General features: G+C 40.0%; 1 protein-coding gene across 1 annotated transcript in view; it reads left to right on the top strand.

The window, feature by feature from the left end:
- The window catches only part of csmd2 (CUB and Sushi multiple domains 2), a 250,682-nt gene that overhangs the window by 152,554 nt on the left and 85,644 nt on the right, over nucleotides 1-12,484 (top strand). The window contains exons 17-25 of the mRNA XM_078267604.1: nucleotides 642-780; nucleotides 2,485-2,672; nucleotides 3,422-3,610; nucleotides 4,207-4,323; nucleotides 5,420-5,635; nucleotides 6,329-6,517; nucleotides 7,862-8,031; nucleotides 8,158-8,314; nucleotides 8,536-8,727. Of these exons, the coding sequence (XP_078123730.1) occupies nucleotides 642-780; nucleotides 2,485-2,672; nucleotides 3,422-3,610; nucleotides 4,207-4,323; nucleotides 5,420-5,635; nucleotides 6,329-6,517; nucleotides 7,862-8,031; nucleotides 8,158-8,314; nucleotides 8,536-8,727 (1,557 nt within the window). The remainder of the gene's footprint in view (nucleotides 1-641; nucleotides 781-2,484; nucleotides 2,673-3,421; nucleotides 3,611-4,206; nucleotides 4,324-5,419; nucleotides 5,636-6,328; nucleotides 6,518-7,861; nucleotides 8,032-8,157; nucleotides 8,315-8,535; nucleotides 8,728-12,484) is intronic.

Raw genomic sequence — 12,484 nt, 5'->3', positions numbered from 1 at the left:
TTCCTCTGAGACCATCTATCATACCCCTGCGTCTGAGCCGTAATGCATTTTATAGATGTCCTTCAGTATGCTGAGTTGGCTGATTAAATCATTCCACTTCAAAGGTAGCGAGGAGCTGGCACTGTAACTGAGCCCTCCACTGTGCCTGTGTGTTCTGGTTAAGGATAGGCAGTTACAGAGATGTACAGCATCTGTAACCCTCTATTGGAGAGGGGTCGATGTGCTCTAGTGTCTTTTGTGCTAGCGATCAAAGATGTTCCGTTTTCTCTGTTTGATGGGGATGACAGCAGCACTTTTGTAGGAGGGGTTTGATGACCGATTTAAAGACAACAGCATATGGGGTGGAAACATATGCATACACATGGATATTTAATGCATGCCCTTGTGCACACAGACGCACGTACAATGAAGAGGTACTGTATGTTCCTAGGAGAAATGGTTAACCTTGAATTTAGCTGTCACCAGTTTACATTAGATAGACCCTGGCACTCAAAGAAATGGGATGAGCCCCGGCTGATGCATGGGATCATCTATGGACATTGTCATACATCAGCTGGGAAAGACATGCATAATTTAATCTCTATCTGTTCTTTCTCTTTCTCCATTTCTTCACTCTCTCTCTCTCTCTCTCTCTCTGGTAGCCCCATGTGGAGGGGATCTGAAGGCTCCCAGTGGGATCATCCTCTCCCCTGGCTGGCCAGAACTCTATAAGGAGGCCCTTAACTGTGAATGGATCATTGAGGCTCCTCCAGGCTACCCCATCAAGATCATTTTCGACAAGTGAGTCGAGTGAGATAGCAACTGCTGCTGCTGCTGCTTCACTGTTTTTTTGTGTTTTGTTTATTTCAGAGAAGGATTTTTCTTGATTTTACCTTCTCACAATTTCAACATGTGCTTACATTCATTTCACTGCTTTCTTTATTCTTTTTATCTTCCTTTCTGACAGTAATGCAGTAGATCTAATGCACATTAACATACACCCCCAACTAGGATAACATTATGTTTTATTTAGTAATAAGTATAAGTTTTTCACGCTCATAAGTATTTCATTTTTTTCATTTGATACCCCCCTCCATGAAGATCCACAGATATATTTACAGTTTATATACACACACAAATAAACATACACACAATGAACTGCACTAGACCTGCGAGTTTGTAAATGAAGTATAATGAAGTGGAGATGGATTGTCAAGGGGAACCGGAATGATGGGAAAGGAGAGAATGTGTCCTGATGTGAGAGAGAGAGAGAGAGAGAGAGAGAGAGAGAGAGACACACACACACACACACATTACAGTCGCAGGATCAAACGCTACATTAGCGATTCATGAAGGCTCATCCTTGCGAGTCCATCGCATCCTCGTCACTGCCATGATAGCACGCCATGCAAAATGAATACAACATAAATGTTTGTTGCTCTTTAATTTTTATGTAACTTCAATAAAATATCACAAACCGCTTCATTTAGATTACATGGTTCTGAAACTAAACAGTTTATTCATGGCTTTGAAGATGAAATGGCTGTGGCAACAAAGAAAGAAACACACATCGAGCATGCGTACACACACAAGTACACACACACACACACACACACACAGACACACACACAGACACACACACACAGACACACACACACAGAACACACACACGCACACACACACACACACACACACACACACACACTACACAGATGAAATCACCAAAGCATGCCAAATGTCTGAGGATTTTCTAAAAAATTTGCAAATTACAAATTATTTAATTTACCCTCCTGGTTTTCGTTAGTTTAATGTTGGTTAAAAGCAAAATATTCTGAATTGATTTGAAGAAATTCTATTGTCAAAATATTGTTTAAATTATTGTCTATTCATCTCAATAAGCTTCATTGAAGCCTCAATCTCTTTTCTTTGGTTTGCATGGAATGTGGTTTTTTATTTTTAGGCCAAACATCTAAAATGTATTAATCCATTTTTTTTGGAATCTCCACACTGGTTAAGTAGATTTCCTTATTACATTCTGAATTTCACTTAGTATTGCTCATTTACCCAAAAGCAGATTTAACTGCTTGGGGGCCCTTTTTGTGGTAAAATGCTAATTTATTTAGCATGGCCCATGTACATTTTGACATAGTAGCCCGCTGTAAACCTTAAGCCCCTTATCTTTTCAGTTGATATTCAGATTAAGTGGTGCATATTATCAAACTAATTTGCAAAAAAAAAAAAATTACATACAAGGAAATTTGACCATCAGGGACCCATATGGTCTGTGGCCCCAGGGCAGTTGCTCACTGTCTGGTTGGTAGTCCATCCGTGCATTCACCACACTGTAAGCCTGACTGACTGACGACATGATGACAATTACCAATGAAACTCTTATATGGGGACTTACTGTAATCATTTGTATTTACACCACAATACAAATGCTGTGTTTTTTTCTTTTTATGAGCAGCATAACATCCTTTATTCAATTTACTTCTCTGTCCTCAGGTTCCGCACAGAGGTCAACTATGACGTCCTTGAGGTGCGCGATGGACGTTTTCCCTCTTCACCTCTAATAGGTAGTTACCAGGGTACCCAGGTTCCCCAGTTCCTCATCAGCACCTCCAGCTTCCTGTATCTCCTCTTCTCAACTGACAAGAGCCACTCGGACATCGGCTTCCGCATACGTTACGAAAGTAAGGGCCTAGAATTTGTGAACTTGATTACACAGAATTAAACCTACACCCAAAGATACAGGATAGATATACAGTACTGTTAAGGGTGGCTTCGTCTCGGAGGTAGAGCGGTCGCCCCTCAACCAGAAGATTGGCGGTTCACTACATTGTACTGTCAATTGTTAGTGACAAATAAGAATAACGGTTCTTCTAAAGGAAGGGCTCATTTACCCATGCTTCACAGACCCTAATAGAAATTAATTTATTATAATACAGACAGACCAAATCAGTGAGCCATAAGCTTTCTTTACTGTACTAGTAATAATTGATTGACTCTTGCTTGCAAATACAATCTCTGCAGGCTCTCAATTTCACCACGAAGCCATTGTTATTACAACATATCTAATTAGAAAGTAAATGGGGTGTGATTGTTTTGTCATATGTGTAGCTCACTCTGGTAACCTTTTGCACTTGCTCTGTTATGAATATCTCCAATGCTTTAATAATTCACAATGAGTGTTACTTAGGGAGAAACTATGAAAGGTGGAGTGGGAAAGAGTGCTGAAACCTCTCATTGGTTTATTCCTGTGGAAAAAGTATGCTCAAGTAAATTATTTAGCAGGATTGCTTTGAGAAAGCACACTACCTTTTAACATTTCTTGACCTGTTAAAAACAGGATATAAGTATATTTACACCGGTAGCAGGTGACTTTTTAGTATATGTGTCTCTTTCTCGCTTATCTTTTTGTCTTTTTTATCTTCCTCTCTAGCCCTGCAGTTACAGTCAGACCACTGCGTGGACCCTGGCATACCTGTCAACGGACAGCGGCACGGCAATGACTTCTACGTGGGCGCTTTGGTGACATTTAGCTGTGATGCGGGGTACACACTTAGTGACACTGAGCCTTTAGAATGTGAACCCAATTTTCAGTGGAGCCGCCCCCTGCCTAGCTGTGATGGTACGTTCCATAATATTGACCTAGAAATGAATAGTCTCCTGCCAGATTTCATCCTATTCATAAATGGGATTAAAGCTAAATTCATTGTTGTATGTTATTCCAGATGAAACATGAGCAATGATTTTGAGCACTTTGCTTCATATTGCATCACGTCTAAATTGCTATATATTTCTGAGTTATTATAAAATCCATATACGATGATAACATTTCTTTCAACAACTCTTGTTTTAGACTTTATAAGTTTCTGCCTCGTTTCATCATACATGATTTTTATGTTTTACGGCCATGAGCTTGCCCTTTGATGTTTCCCTTTTTCCTCATCTGTAAAGGCTTTTATATTAAAGGACAGTATTGATTTCTGCCCACTCTGCAATGATATTGATGATACCAGTCTCTCCTTGTTATGATGTCTTGAAGGGCACTTCTTGTAAAATGTACTTTACCGCATTGTAAATGCACAGACAAGTTTTGCCATTTTTGGGGGAAGTTTTATTTCTGTCTTCATCCACTTTGTTTTGCCCTCTCTGATTTGACCTCTCCTCTCATTTCTCTCCCTCATCCATCTCCTGCTGTTTCTATTCGCCCTGTGTCGTCAGCATTATGTGGAGGTTATATACAGGGCAACTTTGGCACCATCCTGTCACCTGGCTTCCCAGACTTCTACCCACACAACCTGAACTGCACATGGATAATCGAGACCTCCCATGGCAAAGGTTAGCAGAGAAATTCCATGTCAACACATGCAGCAGTCAAATTCAATTTCCCTTACAATTTTATTTCCCCATACTGAGTGGCCTTTATATTTTGCCGAACAAGCTGTCTCTGTACACCTGAAGTGCTGAGAGGCTGGCCTAGGGCTACAGTGCCATGAGACGATTCTCCAGTCACGTCACCTTTGATAGTGCACTCATATCAAATTGACACAGCCTTATTTGCAGATGCCCTCTCTGCGTGGGTGTAATGTGTTTGATAAGTAGTAGGGAAGGAAGACAGGGAATTGATGCTGTATGTATTATGAAACTGAGAATATTGTGTTTCATAAAAATCCAAATATTTGAGCCTGTTTCCAGTGAATATAAAGCCATTTTCTCATATGAACCCAAGACGATGTCCGGAGAATCTGGTCAGGACAGTTTCTTTGTCTTACGTGTAGCACACAACAGGAGATTGTCCGTGTCAGATGCGTTCTCACTTACTGGAAATACTCTGTTTAGTTTTGGCGAGGGTTGGCGTGGCGCCTGGGTAGAACGTGCGTCTACCCTTACTGACAGAAGTTCCCGAATTTGGTCGTCTGTCCAATTAGACAACTTTGTTGGCATCTTTTTGTAAATCACCCTTCTTCTTCTTCACCGTCGTATGTTTCTGTTCTTCCAGTTTTGCGCCAGCAGCATGATAGATTCGTCAACAACCCGCCCACTCGCTCGGGGTGAATTCTCCAGACAATAACCTGCTCTATTCACACATGGGCTCAATTGGATATTTCACAGACATTGTATTAGGGAACTGGCAGAGTAATGTCCGTTTAATGTCCAGTCCAACTAATTTGGACGTTTGTCTTCTCACATACAGCTCCTCCGGGTAATGTCTAGATAAGTTCAGGGTTGCAGTGCATGTGTGAAAGAGGCTCAAGATTTAGTCATGTAATTATTTTGCCTTACTTTATTTTTTGAATATATATATATATATATATATATATAATGAGAAAACCAAGACTCCAAATCCAATTTACTTTACTGCAAAGGTCAAAAATAAAAATATAATATAAACAATACATTTTTATCAATAGATCTTTTTTCCTCTCTTATTCAGGTGTCCAGTTCATCTTCCACACCTTCCACCTTGAGAGCCCTCACGACTTCTTGTTGGTGACAGAGAACGGCAGCTTCTCTCAGCCTCTGTGGAGACTGACGGGCTCCACACTGCCTCCACCTCTCAGTGCAGGACTGTTTGGAAACTACACGGCTCAGATCCGCTTTCTCTCTGACTTCTCCGTTTCCTACGAGGGATTTAACATCACTTTCTCTGGTAAGAATGGATTTAGTTAATCAACATACTGAAAGACAAAAAAGGGCTAGCTGGTGCTGATCACAGTACTGAGCTATGCAAATAATTTCGAAGAGAGAGAGGATTAGAAAGGTTACAACATTACATACATTAAAAGCACTTAAGGATCATATTGAGAGTGGACATCTCAAGGCCCTGAGTATGGATCTAAGTGTTGCCATGACCTTTTAATTACAAGGGTCTTTTTTCGAATTATTGACCCAAACAGGAGTGCTTAGTTGGGTGGAGGCCACCATAAACAAGGAGTAAATAATTATCTAAGTATGTGTCCTAGAAATATGTAATTACAGCCACTCAAGAGTGAATAATGAATAGGTTAACATCAAGAGAATTGATTATTTGATAGAGCACTGATGGCCATTTACCCACTGAGAGCATCATTTCACTCTCACAGCATGCCTTGATTTGAACACCAAGACACAGTATAAAGAATTGCACAAAATCTAATAGACTGACAGTTTGAAATACCAAACACCACCTATTTTAAAAATGGGCGGAGGCCTCAGGCCACAGGACATGGTAGTAACTATGCTATTATATTCTATGGAAATAAACCTCTCAAATCACAGTTAACCTGGTATTTCTATGTACTAATGCATCTCTGGACACAGGACATTTACACCTTTACTTTTTATTCTTTCTCGGTTTTTCCAGAGTATGATTTGGAGCCATGTGAGGATCCTGGAATCCCACCCTACAGTACCAGAAAGGGCCTGCAGTACGGAGTGGGAGACGCCCTCATCTTCTCCTGTTTCCCGGGTTATCGACTGGAGGGTCCGGAGAGGGTGACATGCTTAGGAGGCAGGAGGCGGGTGTGGAGCTCCCCTCTGCCAAGGTGTGTTGGTAGGTGGTCACATGCTTTATTTTGGCTTTTGTCTCTTCCCCTCTACCCCCCTCACAATGACATGTTGCCACACCTTCCCTTTTCAATATACCCATTAAGAAATGTACAAAACTCTCAGTCACATTGGAAGACAGGCGTTTCCCTTTTTCTCTTCATTATCATCTCTCCATCAACCCACATTTTGTCTCTTCATTGGATAGTTTCCCAGAAACAGCCTTTTTGACTTTGTCCAAATTATATAAAGCAGCAGCTCTAATGAGGATGACATTAAAGAGCACAAATATGTTAATCATTGATGTTGCTCATTGCTAACGCCTGGGAAGCATGATGAGTCAAACTGCAAAGATTTAGGTCAGTATGTTGATTCTATGCCGATATCCTAACAGTCTTTATGATGGGTAAAGCACCGACCATGACCATGGGTCTACTATATATCCAAAGCACTGTTAAACAATGACTGCATATAAGAAACAACAGTGAACTGCTTTAATTATTTTACGGGAGTAGTTTTACCCCTTGCAGATTTTCTTTCTTCAGTTTCTAAACTTAGGAAGTAATTTGTAAGCATTAATATTTTGACACTCTATTGGAAACAAGTAATTACAGTTTAGTAAGTACATCACATTTATTTTCTTTACCCACACCAATAATATCTGATTTGTTTCTAAATATGTAGGCATTTATTAACTAGGTCAAGCTATATTAATTTATACATTTTCACTTGACTGCCTCTTTTGCTCTGGTTCTCATTTGGTGTTTATTTTTTGGAATAAAAATGCTAGTTTGTAGTTTAGTGCTCTTTTTTGCCTCTAGACGAATCCGAATATGTGTAGGTTGACACTGATAAGACATTTTGTTATTTTTCATACTTCATATTCAGAAGTATGAAAAGTAGAAACTTGATGCATCTCCATAAACCTCGCTGACAGTCCTGTCAGCTCATCTTCCCTCACTTCACAAGATCAAATGCTGGATACGTTTGTGGTCATTTCAATTCTGGCAGCTATTTTTCTATAGAAAACTTTTCCCCGCTCTTTTTCTCCACGCTTTTCCTGATGTGAATCGGAAAAAGCAATTTTCACATAGAGCTGAAATTACTGTTAATCATATTCAGATTGCATTGTGATTATGATGATGTGCCACTCAACATTCAGGTTTAGTCACTGACCATATCCCTCTCCCCATCACCTCTCTCTCTGCATGACAGCATGAATAAATTCACTGTGAGTTTCAAGCATATAGCGATTGACATGTCCTCTGCCCTCTCCAACACCACCACCTTCTCCCCTCCTCTCTCCTTCTGTCTCTCTGTCCATCTCTCTGCTCCCTCTCGTTTTCTCTAGCTGAATGCGGCTCATCCGTGACTGGCATGCAAGGGGTGCTGCTCTCACCCAACTACCCCGGTTACTACGGCAACAAACACGAATGCATCTACTCCATCCAGACGCAGCCTGGCAAAGGCATCCAGCTACGAGCACGAGACTTCAGACTGGAGGAGGGCGACATACTCAAAGTGAGGGGGTGGGGGGGAATTGTACCCTCCCCACGTGTGTACACAGCCTTATTAGCATATATGTGTGTGCAGACCTGATCACCTTAATTCAGATGTGTCCTCCCACTCTCCCGCTCTCCCTTCCAGGTCTTTGATGGCAGCAGTAATAAGGCTCGTCTGCTGGGGGTGTTTACAGGCAGCGAGCTGCTAGAAACAACCCTGAACTCCACCTCCAGCTCCATGTGGCTGGAGTTCATCAGCAATGCGGATAACACCAGTAAAGGCTTTGAGCTGCACTTCATTAGTGAGTAACACACAAACAACCTTTCTTTACATTTAATATTTACATTTTAGTATAGTTTGTTTGCTAAATTTAATTTTCCAACCCTTGTTGTTGCCTGCTGTTTTCTGCCACATAAAATCACATTTATACTTTCTTCTTCAATACCCTCCTACTCCTTGTTCTGTCCTTCCTCGTCTTTCCCCCTCTCTCTCTCTCTCTCTCTCTCTCTCTCTCTCTCTAAGGTTTTGAGCTGGTGAAATGTGAGGATCCAGGTCTACCCCAGTTTGGCTACAAACAGGAGGACAAGGGTCATTTTGCAGGCAGCACTGTGTCTTATAGCTGTGATCCAGGCTACACCCTGAAAGGTCCTGAGGTACTTACCTGCCTGCGGGGGGAAAGAAGGGCATGGGACAGCCCCCTCCCTCTCTGTGTTGGTGAGTGTCAGATGCTCCGTGAAGGGGTTAGAGATCAAGTGTGTTTATTGCTGTTGGCAAAAGTATTAGTTTATTTGCCATTATACGTTTGGGTTCTGCTGATGTGTTCTTGCATTACATTGCATTATATTAAGTTCAGCTTTTCACCTAACTGTGTTACACCATGCTGTGTGAGATGCAGGAAGTACTCAGATTCTTTATTTAAGTAAAAGTATTTATACCACCACGTAAACATATCCTGGTACAGGATAAATAAAATAAGCCATTATGCAGAATGACCATGATGAGTGTTGTATTTTTATATTTATATTATATAATATTATTGGATTTTTATAATGCAGCTGTTTGATGTGACCAAGTTGTAGCTAAAAATTAGTTGTTTAAATGAAAACTTGTCGGATTTTATAAAATGTATGAACAATCTTAATGCGCAATCTAACTAGTAGCTAAGGCAGTCATAGAAAGGTAGTGAAGTAGAAGTATAAAGAGCCATACAATAGAAATACTCAAGTAAATAACAAGTGCTTCAAAAATGTATTCAATTGCAGTACATGAGTAAATGTGCCACCACTGGTTATGTCAGCTACCCTATGGGATGGTACCTACTATTATGTAATGTTATGCTATTCTGTGCTATCCTGCCTAACATCCCAGTGTGTTATTACCTTTCCTTACATCACTATCTGTTACATGACATGTTAAGTTCAGCTCAAACTTTATTTTGCATAAAACAGCATCGTGTTGTATTGCATTTTATTACAGTATTTATCAGTGGCTGCTTTATTGTTTGGCATATTGCTAATTCTAACCACATTTTTTAGCTGAACTAAAATGTCTGACCTAGTTCCTCATCCTCATAACAATGTGAATATGCCAGTGCAGGTTTAGGAAAGCTCTGTGGTTTGTTTTAGCTCTGCTTTTTTGGGTCATCCATTTGGTTGCTTTCCCAGCTCCTTATTCAGTGCATTAGCTCATCTAAAATGACTCTGCTCTATTCAGCTCCATATATTCATCACATTGCATCATGATTGCAAATTGCATTCCCCCCTTTTCACATTATATATTTTTTGCTAAAATAAGACAGCACACCAAGCACACAGGCAGGTTTTTAACCCTTGCTGTCTGAGCCCGAAAAAGACTTTCAAAATACATTTTATGCAGAGTATATGCATCCAGTCGTTTTGCAAAGTTCACCTGTCAATTTTTGCCTTCTGACACAAACATGGTATGTGTTATTACTTTTCAAAACTATTAAACTGACATACATATACATGCCTATATGTTGGCATGGTAACAAAACCAAAGCATTTTTTTCTCCTGGGTTACATTTTGACACAGTCTCTCAGAAACCAGCCAGAAGCTCAGTAAGGAAAAGAGGCAGAGTGGGGTTCTTTGACATCAGCCAATGTGATTAGAATAATATTGCTTGGCTTCCATTTCAACCCAAACTGACAGGTAATTCCATGGGTATAAACAACATTCAGCATACTGTATATCTCTGAACAGGTTTGTCCTCCCAATGCCCCTTTCACGGCAGACGATAGCCTAACAGCTAGAGTGAATTTGGGAGCAGATGAGGGACAGCTTCTGTTTGTAATGATGGGATTATTTTCTAGCAGCGGGGACACACTGAACACAGATGAGAAGGGTATAGCGAGCAGGGGAGGAAGGAGAATGAAATTGAGTCGAAAACAATAGAGAGAGTTTATATCTTTAAAGTCACAGAAAAGGAAAGTTGCAAGGTTGAATCCCTGAGCAGCTTTAGGTTGACACTAAGCTGTTAACAGGGTTGTATTTTATTGATAGTAAAATATAACAGTGCATGCCCAATCAAATTACATTCAGCACCTTTATAGCAAAACCACATTTCTACATATTAATGTCTTTTAATACACTTTGTGTTGCTTAATTAAAATGTTTGTGTATGTGTCTGTTTGATTTGTAGCGTGTCTTCTAGATATTGTACATCCATGTATCCAACAACATAGCTTACATTGATACAATATATTTTGTAGAGAGGGACAGTTAAAGAGAAGAGGGTGAGACAAAAGGAGAGGAAGAACCTGAGTTGATTCTAGAAAGGTGTATGTGAAGACATAGATTGAAGGGGTACAGTAGCTGGGGGAGTTACACTGCCATGGCAGCACTGAGCAGTAGTTTCTTGGGTCATAAGGCTAGAAGAAAGATATGCCTTTGTCTTACTGTGATAGATCACCCTCTTCCGTTTTTCACTTCATGAAACAGCAGGTTTCCTTCAACATACAGTAGAAGCATAACTGAGGGTCAAAGCTTGAAGAGAGTCTAAAACCTCACCAATTGTTTAAAGATGAAAAATGATCAGAGGCCAGCTCTGGTGATTATTGCTGTTTAAATGTGCAATGCATGAAGGAAACAAAGGAAGGATTTATTTGCAAACATGAGGAAAGGCATAAGGAAGGTGACAAAATGTGCCTGATGTGTATGAAGAAACCACAGCTCATCCCTCTGATGGTGTGTTGCTCTCTATGTGTGTACTGTGTTGTGTTAATTTAGTTTATTCCTTTTTACCAGTCTGCCCCTGTTTGTGTGCGTCTGCAGTCGTTGCTGTTTTTCATCACAGGGTCTATTTGTAACAGATTGATTTTACAACCGTCATCATCACCATCATCATCGGTATGATTCGCCGACCTCCATTTTCCTCGTTTGAAGGAGCTACGTTCCTCTCAGTGGAAGGAAAAGAAACAAGAACACTTTCAACCTCTTCTTGTCAGATGAGATGCCTTCAAAAATGTTAACAAAAACACTTCCACTCTGTTGTTGGAGACCATTTCCTTTTTTTCCATTCACTTTTTGGATAAAAGTAGGAGGTGGGGGGTTGAAAATTGCTTTTCAGTCACAGAGCATTTCTGATGGCAATTCCTTACTTGAGGCTGAAAAAAATCCTCCATTCTTCCGACAAAATGTTTTGGCCTCTGGTGCTGCTTTGTAGTTTCATAGTTTGTGTTGTCAATTTTTTTTTAAAGACTGAGCTTATGTTTGCTGTGGACTGTGTACCTCAGGGGGGCTTATTAAACCATGATATAATACTAGAACCATCATATTGTCTTCTACCACTACTACAAACACACCTGTAAGCATCATAAATGACATTTCTCTGATGGACAAGTGACTTGTGACAAGTCTTCCACTCTCTCGGTATCTATTGCCTACTATGTTGCCCAAGTAGATTCTAATATCAGCGACAGTTTTATTATGGTAACTGTGTATCTGTTCTGGACCATTACAGGATATATCTTTTCTGATTGATCCCTAAAAATATAGTTAACTATATTATATCAGTGACTGATATGGCAAAATATTTAACTACATTTAACTAAATTTTCTTTAAAAGTTACACTGAACTTGAGTGTAATATATTAAACGTTGTATTGTTCAGTCAACATGTCCATCAACTTTCAAAGGCAACAGGATGAGGTCATTGGTTAAGATGGTGGATTGCCTTCACTGAGCCAAGGAGATACACATAGAGTATATTAAGTTGGCTGCTCTCCCTCCTATCATTCAAATTGCTAACAAGATGATGAAGCACATCACATTTAAGCATATGACTGCTATGTCAATAATTAATAATGATGAGAGGAAACTGATGTGATGCACTTTACTGGAAGTGAGATGATGCGGTTTCTGGCATGTTAAGTATGTTAACCTTGCTGTATCCTTTTATTAATTTGACTTTCCGAACATTGATGAGCTTGTATTTATTTTGCACTTTGTTTTC

Source organism: Sander vitreus, chromosome 14 (genome assembly GCF_031162955.1).
Source record: "Sander vitreus isolate 19-12246 chromosome 14, sanVit1, whole genome shotgun sequence".
Taxonomy (NCBI): domain Eukaryota; kingdom Metazoa; phylum Chordata; class Actinopteri; order Perciformes; family Percidae; genus Sander; species Sander vitreus.
Note: the sequence above shows the minus strand (reverse complement) of the source record. Positions and strands in the feature narration are given on the sequence as shown.